At 45.6% G+C, this 14,942-nt stretch overlaps 1 protein-coding gene across 2 annotated transcripts; it reads right to left on the bottom strand.

The window, feature by feature from the left end:
• Positions 1–2,777: 2,777 nt before the first annotated feature.
• ALAS1 (5'-aminolevulinate synthase 1) lies at positions 2,778–10,376 on the bottom strand. 2 transcript variants are annotated; one of them, XM_030502339.1, is made up of 11 exons: positions 10,050–10,334; positions 9,536–9,655; positions 9,124–9,330; positions 7,946–8,101; positions 7,642–7,864; positions 7,011–7,195; positions 6,253–6,432; positions 5,884–6,048; positions 4,529–4,797; positions 4,000–4,162; positions 2,778–3,500 (listed from the first exon to the last, which is right to left on the bottom strand). In XM_030502339.1, exons 1-11 carry the CDS (start codon positions 10,237–10,239, stop codon positions 3,340–3,342), a joined length of 2,019 nt encoding a protein of 672 aa, XP_030358199.1. In that variant the 5' UTR covers positions 10,240–10,334; the 3' UTR covers positions 2,778–3,339. The 2 variants fall into 2 exon arrangements, with proteins under 2 accessions (XP_030358199.1, XP_030358200.1); XM_030502340.1 differs by lacking the exon at positions 9,536–9,655 and having other exon boundaries at positions 10,050–10,376.
• Between the last annotated feature and the right edge of the window lie 4,566 nt (positions 10,377–14,942).

The following is a 14,942-nucleotide window of genomic DNA, read 5'->3' as shown; positions in this document are numbered from 1 at the left end:
GGCAGAGATGAGCTGTATGGTCCTCTCTGTGCTGGGTAAACATGGGTGCTGGGAGACCAAGCAGGGCAGCATGAAAGATGTGCCCCAAAGTAAGTGGGTGCAAGGCACAAGAGATACTAGAGCCATTAATCTGGTGATGCCAATAATGCTCCTGTTATTGTGATTGTTATTATTACTACTGTTCCTGGCTAGGAAACAGTATAGACTTAATGGGTGAGAGCAGCAGCAGCAAGAGCCGGTGCTTGGAATGTTTTCCAGAGCACTTATTTCCCTGCAGGAGTGTGTTTAGGCAGGGGATAGCTGGGGCTGGATGAGGCAGCTGAACACCTCATGTAGCATGGGGCAGAGGTAGCGTGCAGCAGTGACAGCATCCTCCCTTGTCTGCAGCAAAGTCCTGCTGGCGGGAGGAGTTGTTGCCTGGGCAGGAAACCAAGGCCCCCAAAAGGTTCATGACCATTAGCAGCTCTTCAAGTCAGGAATCTCTGCCTGGCCATGAAGGAGGGAGCAAGGGGTGAAAGGTACCACAGCCCTCCTAGCCTGGCACCCAGTCCTGGCCGTGGTAGAAAGAACACCTCCTGATGCCTCCTTCCAGCGATGGAGCACACATGCTCTGTCTGCACTTAGAATGTTTTCTCTGCCGCTCTATGTCTGGGGTTTCTCCCTGATGTCAATAGGTTGAGGAAGGGAGAAGAGTATGAGTTTAGGGCTATACAATGTTCAACTAGATGAATTCTTTTTCCCCAGACAAATATTGGCAGTGGCTTTACAGCTGTGTTCTTGCTTACTCTGCCACTGCCATGGGCCATTTGTCTCAGACTTTAAACATCTTTTCCTGATTACATCCTGTATTATTTTTCCAGAAACCAAGCTAAAACTTACATAACTATGGTGGTTATGCAACCCACCATTCAGGTTTTGTTCGCTGGGAGACAATATGTGTTTGTTTTTCATCCTTTGTCCTTTTCATGAGGGAAAAATTATCCTTTCTATGTGTCATTGGATTTGTCTTTCTTTTGCAGTTAAGTGATGGACTCCTGGTCTCTTGGTGTGTGCTGGCTCTGCTTTCATACCCTTGCTTGCCAGCACCAGAGCTTAAGGTAACTTGTCACATTCAATGTTAATGGGTGTGGAGGTACCGATTGCCATGTGCTGAGGTTAGCTGTGTTCCTGTCATTTCAAAGGTTGCTAGCTTTGAATCTTGCAATTTGGTTGCCTCCTGAGACTAATCTGGAATAATGTTTGAGATTTCTGGTAGCTGGTACCCTTTGTGTGTCTTATTTCTTCTCTGCAGTACGGAATGTAGACTAGCTGCTGTAAAGACTAATAAGAAACTTTTGGCTTATTAACTGGTATGTAAAATGCACTGGGCCAATTCTGAATGCTTCCAGTGAAGAAACTAGAAATGCAAGTAACCTTGTACTGTCAGATTATGGCTATATGTTACAGTCAACATATCATGTGCTGTCCCCCCCCAGCATTGATTGCTTATGCCAGCAGTTCGGAGTGGCATTGAAGGTGCATTATGGTGTTAGGGGCACTGTTCTAGGAGAGATTGATGTAGGATCTGTGGCTTTTTACTTGATATCACAAGTTCATGTAGTAATGTAACCTAAATAATGAGAAATAATATAATAATATAACCTATAATGAGAAAAGCTCTGTAATAGAGATGCATATTAACACAGTCTTAGGCCACAAACTGCCTGTGGCAAGGCGAGGAAGTCAAGGTGTGGCTTTGTGCTTTTCCTTGAGTAGCACTGAACTAGCCTCAGTAAGACCAGGATAATGTTCCAGCATGTGAAAGCTAACCCACCTCCTCAGCAATGCAGCTACTCACACGTATGATAACCTGGTGGGGTGGGTTTGGGTACACCAGTTCATACACTGCCATGTTAGCAGCAGAGCTAAATTTATGTTAATCCTATAGACTGATAATGGGTTGCTTCCTCCCTCCTACAGAGCCCCTGCATGTGTCAGGGGCAGCAACCACATGACTGACTGGCACAGGGCTTTTAAAGAGTAGTTTGAGTGCTTGTAAAGTCAAATACCTTTCTAAGAAGTCTTCCTGGTATAGCAGCATGTTTCAGTCTGTGCTTAAATGACTGGTGGCTTTCGCTTGGTAAAGTTGATTTTGCTTTAACTTTTGGGTTTCTATCTCTCTAACATGTGGCTATTTGTCGTACTATAATGGATCCCTAATGGGAGCTTCACAGCATACCCATGGGTGTCACAGCAGTAGGCAGTGGCAGGAGGTTGGCTTGTTACATCCAGAAAGCAAGAGCACCTGAAAAGTAGCAGCTGAGTGACTTGTAGAAGCCAGACTGTAGCAGTTACTGGACATGCCTGTATGTGAAGGAAGCAGCTTTGCTCTAGACTTCATGTTAATGCTGACCTCTGAGTACACATGTATGCCCACAAAATTAACTCCCCCCGCCCAAAGCAGGCCCTTGCTGTTCTTGGACGCATTAAGTAGCACAGTAATGAGGCAAGAGGCCTGTGTTTTCAGACCATCAGTACTACTGATATTCTCTTACAATGACTTCTATCAGAGACCTGAATTACTAAACTGCTTAGTGATAATCAGTTTTTACGCTGAAATTTAGCTCTAAGGGCACTGGAGAGCAGAGCAGGCAGAATTAAGAGACAGGCAGTCAGAGGCAGTGTACATCTACCATGTGCAGTGGCAGCTATGCCTTCCTGTCTCAGCCACTATACCACCCTTAGTTTTCAAGCAGTCACAAAATACCACTTATTAAATTACATTAGCCATTTTTTCCTCCTAGGAGAGAGCACCATGCTGAACACCAAAGGGGAATGCATCTAGTGGAACCATTTCTAAATGCCTGTCTCTTAAACATAGGTGTGAACTTACTGTACAGCATTTCTTGAGCAGCGTACCCTTGCTGAAGTTTTAATGTGTATGTAATACTACACTTGCATGTTTTCAAAAGCTTTCAGGTAAAAGCTCAGGAGGGGCTATAACTACCCATTTTCTCTTTTTTTTTTTTTTTTTATAAGTAAACCCATGCCTTATATTACACCAGGAAACACTACTGATGTTCTTTTGGCTTACAGTCATTGAAAAGGTAGTAGTTTAGCTGAAGGACATTAAGCTGTAGACTGTTTTATTTCCTCAGATGCCCTTCCACCCATTTACACTTCAGTTCCTCCTACAGAAGTAGAGAAGCAAACAAAACCACAACTGCTGGCATAATGGCTCTAGAAATTTATTTTCAGAGCTTAGTGCTTCAACTATGATTAAAATACTTATAAGCAAATAAAAAAATGCTACTGACTGGGTACTAGAACTAGACAAGAGTACAACTAACACCATTACTCTCATGCACTGACAGATACTAGTTTGCTCATGCCACTGAAATAGGATCTTTCCCGTTCACTCATCACTTCAAAATGTAGGGGTCTTCTACAGAAGTTGCATTCAGCTGATGAATGTGGCTTCAGCTCCAGACCAACGTCTTTCCATGTAGCCAGCAGTTTTTCTGTTCAGAACAGAAATGTTCATTAAGATCAAGGCTTAAGCCAGTGAATTCTTATAGAGAAGCAGCAAAAGAGAAGTGTCTGTACTTAGTCTCCTAGCAAGTGAGGAGGGATAACAGGAATTCACTGTGGCATAATTTACCTCTTGAATTGAGGTGACTGGGCTGCAAATAAGTCTCAAGCTATCCTCATACCACTTCTGACAGGATCAAGTAGCTACTCTCCCTGGACAGCTCCATGGCTTGGCCAAGGACATCAGGTTTCTTTAGACCCCACATAATAAACAAAGGTTGGTTTGAACACATGAGCAGAGCCTCAGCAGAGGCAGCTGTGACAGAACCAACTGGGTACAGGCAGGCACTGGCCTTACACACTCTACTCCAGGTTGCAATGCACTGCCCTTCACACATCATGCTCAAAGTAGGCTAAGTGTAGAAGTATGCACTTGCATGCCACAGCAGTGGGAAGACATTGTGCAGTGCAAAGCACGAATCCACTCACCAAGAAAATAATTCATCATCTGAGGGGTGTGGTGAGGCGTAGGGGCAATACGCAGTAGCTCTTCTCCACGGGGAACTGTCGGGTAGTTGATTGCTTGGACATAGATGCTATGCTGGCTCATCAGCTTGTCACAGATCTCTGTATTTTTAGCAGCATCTGCAACCTAAAGTTTGAAATTTTAGGTTACAAGATCAACCAAAAATGTACAAGGTAGTACAACTGTTAGCTCAACTTAGCTAGCCACAAGAATCAAATGGTCTTCTTTTCACTAGCTTATTTTTACTAGCTTGTTACCCATTTCTTTGCTTTCTGTATACTGTCTGATGGTGGGTTTCATACACTTTATCTGCTTTACAACATTTATAGCAGGCTGAGGTCGACTTAAGCCAGATTCCTAGCACATCACCGCTGAATACTAGGACAGGTCTGAACTTTGTGATGATAGTAACTAATACCTGAAAGGGTAATGTGATCATGGACAGGAAAACAGGCAGCACAGTCCTGTGCCAACAGCATCCACAGTACTTACCCTCACTGGAATGATGTGGCTGGGGCAGTGCACCACAGGAAGCCCCGCATCCATCAGCATCTGCCTCATAAGCTTCACGTTGCGTTGGTGCTGGCGCCTCAGAACTTGTCCTTCTGCACTCTTTAGGGTTCGGACAGATTCTAGGGCACCAGCTAAGAGCATGGGTGGCAGGGACGTTGTGAAGATAAAGCCAGCAGCATATGAACGAACAGTGTCTATCAGAGAACTTGTACTAGAGATGTAGCCTCCTACACAACCAAATGCTTTGCCTGAGGGGGAAAAAAAAGAGGGCAACCAAGCTTATTCCTTCCACCCATTAGAATAGCTTCAAGTATTATAGCCTTTCACTTGAAGAGTTATGTTGACTATGTACTTAATGTAGTCATGGAAGGCCACAATTCTAGCCCCCCCTTGCTAATCTTGTATTTACTTAGCACATGTTACAGCTTTGGTTTTAAGCCAATCCTGATCGCAGGGATTAGTTATTACACAGAAATCTAGTTATTACCAAGGAGAGTTCAAGACTTTCTCATACTCAAGTTTTGATTTTGGGGAAGACTTTATAAGCCAAATCATCAAGAGTAGACTTCAATAGTGACCCTAAGTGATCAACACTAAGTCTCTCAGCAGATTTAAAATAATCTGCTCCAGAGATCCTAGAAATAGCCTATGCTCCTAAGGAGTACTCAAGGTTGTTACTGTGATTGTGTGGTCAACACCAGCCCCCTTTTCCAAATGTTCAGACACCAGAACAGAGCCACAGATAGAACTAGGGTATCTGGTCAGTGCTTCCATTTCTTTTGGACTGTAACCCAAGACTGTAGGTTTTAAAGCCCTGAACTTTCCTAGTAAATTTTATTTGTGTTTTGAAAGTTGTTTCAACAACTTTCCTGTTTGCAGCAGTAAACTTACTCCTAAGCCTGCATTATACTCGGATAATGGCAGTTGCTTCAGTTCCTGCCAAATCTCTTTACATAACTCCCCATCTCGGGTTTCTAGATTAGGAGCACTCCATTTCACATAAAAGAACTATGTATTACTAAATATAGAGTACTACCCTACTAGCATTCTCACCTGAATTTATTCTTGAGTTGTATAACATGCCACCAAAGGACTTTTTGCTAGTTTGAAGTAAAAAAAAGACAATGCTACCTTAACTGATCTGTAAGGCAGTGTAAGTAGCTTAACACAAGCTTTTCAAACTGCGGGGCACACTTAAATCCGTTTTGGGCTTGAAAAATTCTAGCCCCCAACAGCCCTTAGCAAGTTGATTTGAATAGGCTGATTTTGAATTAATCCACTTAATTTAGCTGCTCAGAAGCTTTGCTGCCTTAGCTTCTGTAAAAGTGCCATACCAAGCGTTCCAGAGATGATGTCCATCTTGTGCATGATTCCGTCCCGGTCTCCTATACCACCGCCTCGAGATCCATACAACCCCACAGCATGCACTTCATCCACAAAAGTGATTGCTCCATGCTCATGGGCCACATCACACAGCTCTTCCAGAGGACAGACTGCACCTAGGAGCCAAAGCAGTGACTGGCAGTTTAGGATTCCCTGTACTCAGCTTGGATAAATACCAGAAGTACCCCCAAACATGAGGCATTTCAGAAGACTATCTTCATGGAAACCCTTAAAGCACTACACACTTTTAGACATAGAATACAGATGATTTGAGCACTAACTGCGCTGGAAGGGGAAAGAAGGGTTTGATGTCAACTTACCATCCATTGAGTGAACAGTTTCGAATGCAACAATTTTTGGGGTAGATGGATCAGACTTCTTCAATAGTTCTTGGAGATGGTCAACATCATTATGGCGAAATATGTGTTTTGGCACCCTGCTGTTCCGGATCCCCTGGATCATGGAGGCATGGTTTCCAGCATCAGAGTAGATCTCACAGCCTGAGGAAACAGCCCAGTTACACTTTAACTATAGAAAGCATTATCTGATTCCCAGCATTGCTTTATGTATGGGGAGTGTTCAGGCAGCAAGGGTCGCATGTTCTAGAAAGTAATGCTCCTGATAAAGAAAGCAAGTTACAGATCATGAAGCAAGAATATTATTTTAGGTATTTAAACTAACACAAACTTGAGTTGAAGTAATTACAGAAGGGTTTTTCCAAGTTCTTAATATTTTTACCTAACTCTCCTAACTTCTGAAGTTAGAGAGGGAGGTTCACACCCACAGGTGTGAGGACACCAAGTTCCTGGTGCCTCACTTTCAGGTGGATTTTAAATGTAAGAGCAGAAACCCCTGCTTTTTGTCTAATTCCTCCTGCAGTTCCTAGCTCTCAGTCTCAATAGGCTGCAACTACGATTTGCAGAAGTTGAACAATTTGAATATAGCATTAAAAAAACAAAACTTTGCTGATCAAGTAGGATGAACCCTTACTTTGAGTAGCCTTTTCTAAAATGTACTCCCAACTGCTTAGGGTAAGGTTGTGTTTGTGGTAAATAGGGGGTGCAGTCTGAGATCTCACCTGGCAGCATTTTAGCTAGAGTGAAGAGAGTGGAGTCATTGGCTACAAAGCATGACGAGAATAACAGTGCTGCATCTTTTCCATGAAGATCAGCTAGTTCTTTTTCCAAATCAACATGAAATTTACTCGTTCCTGAAATATTTCTTGTGCCTCCTGCTCCAGCACCATGTTGTTTCAGTGTATCCCTGCAGAGGGCCCAAAGAAAGGCATTAGTGTTACTGTGTGACACACAGATGAATCAAGGATCATTGCTGAAAACATTCTAGTAATGAGGTATTGTTCTAAAACGAACTGATTGCAAAAAGCAGCTGTTGGGTTTGAGCAACCTGCACAACTCAGCAATCCAATAAGCTAAGCAACCAATTACCACTGATTGATATACAACTGCAATATACCACCCACTGTATCTGGTAACATTTGGGGGCTTTAAGGAAAATCCACGGAGCTAGGTGACTGACAGGTACACTGCAGCCCTTGAGCTAGTTACCAAGTTACCTACCCCAGCTCAAAAGAAGAGGGCAAGCTGAATTTTATACCAAGAATTTTATCAGAAGTAGCTTATGTAGCACACTAATCAATTCTGCAGGACAACATAGCTTGAAACTGCCTCTTGGAACACGGCACTACTCACATAACTGCGCCACACACACGAGGGTGACGACTCATCCCCAGGTAATCATTGCTGCACCAGACAGACACCTCTTTTTTGGTGATCAGAGAATCAGTGTAGTCATCTGCCATGGGAAAGATCTGTGCCTTTCGGTTCACTGTTTTGAACACTCGGTAGGTGTGATCCTTCTTCTTTTCATCTATCTTTTTCTCAAAGAACTGATCATACTGGAAGGTGGATACGGCTGAAATAAGACAGAGGCTTAAGCACACAGGAAATAATCACAGGAGACCAGGCCTGCGGGGGCTTTGCTAGACAATCTTACATTTTGGCAAGTTATCCTGAAGCAGATGAGACACGCTTTCAGGTCTTTGTTTCAAGACAATATCCTTAAACTTCTTGAGCAAGCCACTCTGCTCTTCTCCCTCAGTCTTGGTGTTCCTCACTGTGGAAGCAGTTGGTATTTTGGCAAATTCTGTACCTACAGACATTATAATAAGTTCTGGTGAGCTTATTGAGTTTGAAACAAAGTGAAGGGAGTTCAGCAAAGCAAATATTTTAACTAACTCTTAATTTCTTTAGGAAGCATGTGCTTGAATCCACATGCCCTTCTTAGGATCAACTATTTTATTTGCTTACAATTTTGCATTGTACAAGACAAAAGGAAAGCTTTGCTGATCAATGACAACACAAGATGCAATTTCCTTGTGTTGAACCAACACATTTGGATCATCATGACTCAGAAAACCACTTTATACAGCTACAGCATTTATCTGAAAGAGTTGGTATACACCTAACCAAAGGCACAGTTCTTGTCTTCCTTTTTGTTCCTAGTATTCAATTAGCACAGATTTTTTTAAAACTATGCCACAGAAAACAAACAGAAAAGTAAAATAAGCTTCCTGAGACAGATGGCAAGGCTTTACAGACACCAGTGAGAAGTTCCTTCCTTTGAAGGACAGCCCTTCCATGTCAGGACTGCAAGCCAGCCAACACCCTTTAGTTCCATAAACAAAACACCCCAACCCATGTACTTAGTCTCCAGCTTGGATCTGTGCTGGTGCTTGCCTAGTACCTCAACCCAGTTTCTTCTGTCTCTGGATATACCATCTTTGTCTATACCAGCACACTGGTAAAGCTCTCTTCAGTTCTAAGCACCTGCTTTGGGTGAATGCTTCTGTTTCTATTAGGCTGTAACCCAAGATTGTAAGTTCCAAAGCCATGAGCTTTGGGTGCAAGAGTAACAGTTTGATTCACACATTTAGAGCCAGCATGTCAAAATGCAGCATATGGTACTCCCGCACCAAAACCACCCAGGGAAACACTGCACAATGTTGCAGGTATGACATTAACACCTACATTCTCCAACAGCTTTTCAGTGCAGTCTCCCATAATCCTACCTGCATAATTTAAGTGGTGACTGTCAGACTTGGCATACCCCAGAGTAAAGTCAGGCGCAGAAAGCTCACAAGGAACCAATGCTTCGGTGCACAGAATACATACCTTTCCTGTCCACCTGCATGTCCTGCACATCCTCCTGGAGCTCGAGGCTGGCTTTGCAGAAAACATTACTGTTCTTGTGATTCATCTGAGCTGCCAGGAATGGGCATTTGGTAGCAGAGCCCTGGCTAGTACCAGCAGCAGGGTGGCCAGTGGGTGGCTGGGCTCCATCTGTATTCTGCTGGGCCACCTCTTTGGTGTTTTTGGCCTCTGAAGTGGGGTGGAGGAAGGAAAGCAGTTTAGTGTCATCATTTTAATACACTGACTTAAGCTTTTTTACCCATTACCTTTGTAATTAACTTGGCCCAAGCCATTCAGAACTACTTAACCAAGCATGTAATTTTATTTATACAAGCACAAAATCCCAGTAACACCTGAGGGCACCTGAGTTAAGATGCTAGATGTAGCACTGTACCCTTTGAGGGGAAAAAATCCTCTCTCCTTCCTTCCCAGAAGGAAGACCTTCTTTTGAGGAATTCAGCCATTTTCAGCCACCAGTCCTTCCTCTGCTGCAAGCCCCTGCTTCTTCCGAGTGCTAGAGGAAGAATCCCACAAGGAATGTTAGCGGGTGGGATAAAGAGCTGCTTGAGCATGAGAAACCCCAGCTCAGTGATCCAGGATCACAGATCCCTAACCACAGCTCACCACAGGGCATACTAACGGGCAAGTCTCCGATTTATACCATGTCCATGCTTAATTATCACAGTCATTCACAGGCTTAACCAGCCCTTATCCCGAAGCTGCCCATTCCAGAACCTCTCTCCTACGACACACACTGTCTATATTTATTTTGCCTTAGAGGTGACTACTGTGTCCCCTGGGGAGCTCCCTGCTACAGCTACCGTGACCCTGCCCGGTGACCCGCTGCGCGCCCTGAGGAGCGGCCCGGCTCCCGGCGCTGCTGCTCCCCGTCCCGGAGCCATACTCACCCCTGCGGGCCGCGGGGGTCTCCTCCTCCGCCTGCTGCCCGCGGGCGGCGGACGTGGCCAGGGCGCGGGGGGCCGCCTCCATCATGCGGGGGCAGTGCTGTGCGTACAGGAGCAGGGAGGGCCCGGCTTTCTGCAGGAAGGCCTGAGAGACGCGGGCCAGGAACGGGCAGCGCCGCACCACCGCCTCCATCGCTGCCGCTGTACGGGACACCGGACGTGACGTCAACCGCTATCGGTAAGGGACAGACCGAACCCGGTCAGCACTCCTGGAGCCGGCCCGCGCCGCCGCCGCTTATATAGCCCCGCCCGGCGCCGCGCATGCGCATTGCCGCGGTGCTGGCGCCGCACGGCGCAGGCGCGTGACGGACCGTGAGGGAGCGCAGGCGGGTCTGGACGGGAGGGGGGCGCTCCGCGGGGGTGCGTGGGGAAGGGGCTGCCCCCGGCGCGCCGTGAGGAGATGGAGGGGCCTTGGGCTGCCCTCGGGGCGCCGTGAGGAGGCGTAGGGGCCTTGGGCTGCCCTCGGGGCGCCCTGAGGAGATGGTGGGGCCTTGGGCTGCTTTTGGAGCGCCCTGAGGAGATGGAGGGTCTCCGGGCGGCTCCCGGGCAGATGTGAGGAGACAGAGGTGCTGTGAGGGAGCCCGAACGGCTGCTGTGGATAGAGGGGGCAGCCGGCCCAGGGGCTGCGAGGCGATATCCCACAAGGGGGGCATGGCCCACATGGGAAGAAGAGGCGGTAGTTTTCCTGCTCTGGGTTCCCTCTTTGCCCCAGGCAATGCAATGCTTGTTTCCCAGAAGTACTGGCGTTCCGTACCCCAGGACCGTGGGTTTGGGGGGCCCCGGTGCGCCTGTTTGTGGGAAAATAACAAAGCTCTGAGTCAGCTGAGTGGGGAAACCCAGTGCTGCTCAAACACATCTTGTGTATTTTCTTCCTAAACGTGCACCTCTACTTCCCCATGGAGTCCACACAGGGGCTCAGAAAGCAGCGCTAGTCTCACTGGGGGTGGTGGGGTCCTGAACCCCTCTCACTTTGCCTGCAGCTGTTATGAACGTAACAGTTTCGCTGTCGGTGATGCTCAGACTTTCACCACTGCGCTTTTGAAGCGTGGTGCCATTGCCTGGGTTTTGAAGATAAACAAGACTCCTGTGTGAATAACAGCAGCAAGTAAAATTGTATCCTGCATCCTCTGGCTTACAATGGACATGGCAGTTAATTTGTTTAAAGGAATATTTGCAGGTGGGTTATGATAAAAGGAGCTCCTTATGAACCTGGCCATCCGAGCTGCAGGAGTGCTAATTCCTGTAAGCATATACTAACTGCTGAGGTGTGGAAAGAAAGGAGAAGAAACATGACAACGCATTTTCTTCCTCAGCTTGCGAAACAATGATTTCACAGCAGACAGGATTTGGCAGAGTACTGCCTCTCAGCCTCACATCCCTCAGCCAGCCGAGAGCCAGCTTGGGCACTTCATGGCAAGAGCGGTTTTTGTAACAAGTACAGAGTTTTGAGGAGAGCTCTTTTACAGCTCGCTCTTGCTTGACTCATGTCTTGCACATAGTCACAACATGTAGTTACTAGAAGGTGCTCACTAGGGTGAATGAGTGAGTGGGGAAGTACAAAACCTACGTAGGTTTGTGGCTGCTGAACTTGAGCTTGGATATCAAAGCCACTTTGAAAGTGTTGGTCAGTATTTACATGTTGCAAATTAATCTTTAGGTTACTTCTGTGGGAGGGCAGGGGTGACACTAGCAGGATGTTTGCCTGACCCTCCTTTCTCCATCGCTCACTTTGAGAATGCTGGTTGCAGTTTGTAAACTTCGTGATCTGAGTAGCTCAAGAGGAGGCAATCTTAAACCAGAGCCACATGGCAGACTCACTGTCACCTCCGGTGTGTTACTAAGCTCTGAGGTAGGAAATGGGACAGAGTTCTGCCCTCACGTACTCCTCATGGGGCCCTGAAGAAGTAGCAGAGCTTTACAAGGTAGGGTGTGGGATTTGGGGGTTACTAGGGCTAGGTGGTTTTTAAACACAGTTTGCTACTTGCTTATTAGGAATTAAAGACAGCATTGTATAAGAAGTCTTGATGCTTAGATCTTAAACAATTCAACTCATTATTCCAGCAATGTAATGCAGAAGTTACCATTAAGAAACAGCCTTTCATCCGTGGGCATCATTAAACTGGATATAGAATCACAGAGTGGTTTGGGTTGGAAGGGATCTTAAAGATCATGTAGTTCCAAGCCCCTACCACAGGCAGGGACACCTTCCACTAAATTTCAGTTTGTTCTGTAAATAAATGATTAAACTAAGGCTGTGGTATTTGCCCTGAGCCTGTAGAGCAGTTAGGATAGGAAGAGTCTTGGTCATTTGACAAAACCAGGGCAGTGCTTCAAATTATTGGTTCAGTTAGCTCCGGAAAAGTGCTGGTTTTACCACTGGCTTTCAGTTAGTGTTACATGCCTCAAGTATTTACATACTTATATAATGCTTAATTAGCACTTGATGTTAAAAAATCCATGATGCTTCAGGTTACTGCTGTCCCTCTTCCCCTGACTATCAGCATTTGACTCCCTACCCTGAAGCTTTGTATCGCATCAGTTAGTTTAAAAAATGAGGAAACACTGTGACATTCTACCATGCGGATACCTGACAAGTGTCCTTAGAGCAGAGAGTTAATGTGTCTGAACCTAAGAGATCACTCCAGTGCTGATTAAGCTCAGTTTTAACAACAGAAATCAAGTCTCGTATGTTTGATTTATAGTATGTTGATAGTATTTTTTCTTTCTCCTGTTCTTCTCCTATTAATTGGCCATGGTACTTAACTGGAGAGAGACAGAGGGAATACATGTTTTGTGGCAAGAGGCACCAGAGAAAGCTGCTGTGCTCTGCCAGCATTATTTGCACTGCAACAAGCTGCAGAGTTTATCTGCATTGACACCTGCCACAGCAGGTTCCATCCCACAAAAATCTGATAATCCTTTTTTATCCTGATAACATCAGCATTTCACCACATTGCAAGGGTGAGGGATGAGGTACATTAGTCTACTCTGGTGCTGGAATTCAGAAACTCCTGGTTCTGTATTCAGAAGTGCATGTGGAGTCTAAAGCCTGAGGAGCATCTGCTTTCTGCACAAACGTCATTCAAGGTTGGCAGCTGAGACACAGCGACCTTGGCTACGATAAGGAGATCTCCCAAGTGGAGCTAACTCTCAGCTTTCCTGTCAGACTTCCCTACAATCTGTGCTGTCAATCGGACACTGCAGTAACACTTCTTCAGAGCTTGATTTGGGTGAATTTATTTAACCTTGTACAAGACAGGAATTGCGCAGAGCTAAAGAGCAACGGAGTGACATTAACTTGACCCTCATCTTGGAATGCTGCCGGAGGAACATGTCCTTGTCAGTGCACTGAGATAGCTCTGAGCTCTGGGACCAACAGAGCGGGGGAAAAGTCAGGGGAAAAGGGTGTCTTGTCTGCTCTGCCATTTTCCTCCCTTTGGAAATACTGCCACAGTTTACATGCTGAAGGTGAAGTAAATACTAATAAAGCTGCCATTAATTAAAATTTCTTAGGGCTTCAGTGGGTTAATTAAATGGTATTTAAGGATGTTAATTGTGGCAATGTATTACCATCATCCTGCAGGGCTCAGGAGAAAGTGGCATGAAGTGCCATGCAAATGCTGTTTGCCACACTGTGCAGAAGGAGGACTTCAGACTGTGACCAGGGACAGCACTTTAGCAGCCCAAGGGGGAGGAGGGAGCCTGTCCTGAGAGAGACCAGGCTTGCCTTGTCTGGAGAGAGATGGCAGGTACAGTGGGCAACGGAGAAGCAATGACTGCCTGGCAGTATGGTAAGGGCAGAGTAGCATGTAATAAAGAAGATTTAAGCTGAGGGGATAGCATTGTGTGAGAACAGATTTACTCAGCTGGATCATCCAAGTTTAGCTTGGATGGTGGGTAGTTCCTAACTGTCACTGTGTTTTGGAACAGTGTTTGGAGACTGGTACCTGAGATGCTGTGTGCCAGATAGACTCAGCAGAGGAAGCTTGAGCTGCCTGAAAGGCCTGTGTGTTGTGGTGGCCTTTCAGGGCCACTGAAGGGAAGGGAAGACTCAACTACCCTGGGAGCCTCTGCTGATTTTAGTTTTCTAAAGCCCATTCCATTCTGAAGATTTGTCCAAGTCTTTGCTAAGTAAGTAGAAAGGGGAAAAAAAGGTTACATTCCAGCCATTTGGGAGGTGGATGAGAAGCCATAGAAAGTGCCATATAGCAATGGAAACAGGGGGGAAAAAAATGTCCTGCCCCAGGGCCATACTGATTTCTGCATATGTCTCTGAAGGGTTGCTGGTGAAGATGGTCTCTTCCCATTTTACCAGTTCACCATATAGGCTCAGATGTAAGTTACCTTTAATGCTTCCCTCTCATCCCTCTTCTTTCAAGAATGTTTTGCCCAATATTCCTTGAAACAGAACTTGATTCACAGGTTTGTAGCCTTTATTTAGCCTCATGTCCATCAGCAGTTAGCTCCTTTCATGGAATTTTAATGAATTTTATGCTTTTAAGAGAGCATTTTCTTCAGCAGAAAAGCAAGAGTCAAAAATTAACATATATAACCATGCCATTAGCAATATTTAGTCCCTTTTGCCCACTTCTGAAGTCAGAACTGCACGTATTTTCCCACACACAGTCAATGTCATGAGAGGACGAGCCAGAAAAACAGTTCCCCCTCCCCATGCACAAGCCATTGTCTATATTGAGATCTGAATTTTCCAAGGGAGTGGATGTGATCCTGACATCTGGATTTAATCCAGACTCAAATTCCAGGCTTAGATCTGAGAACTTCCACCTCCGGTCTTCTTAGAGAGAACTTAGTTTACCTTTTAAGGCAAAATTCAAG

Source organism: Strigops habroptila, chromosome 11, assembly GCF_004027225.2.
Source record: "Strigops habroptila isolate Jane chromosome 11, bStrHab1.2.pri, whole genome shotgun sequence".
NCBI lineage: Eukaryota > Metazoa > Chordata > Aves > Psittaciformes > Psittacidae > Strigops > Strigops habroptila.
This window is presented reverse-complemented; position numbering and strand designations above follow the sequence as displayed.

Coding starts and splice junctions, on each gene's coding strand:
- ALAS1 (XM_030502339.1), bottom strand. CDS start 10,239: ATGGAGGCGGTGGTGCGGCGCTGCCCGTTCCTGGCCCGCGTCTCTCAG. Junction 7,196..7,641: donor CGTGTGTGTGGCGCAGTTAT/GTGAGTAGTGCC, acceptor GGCCCTCTGCAG/GGATACACTGAAACAACATG. Junction 6,433..7,010: donor TCTAGCTAAAATGCTGCCAG/GTGAGATCTCAG, acceptor CTGTTTCCTCAG/GCTGTGAGATCTACTCTGAT.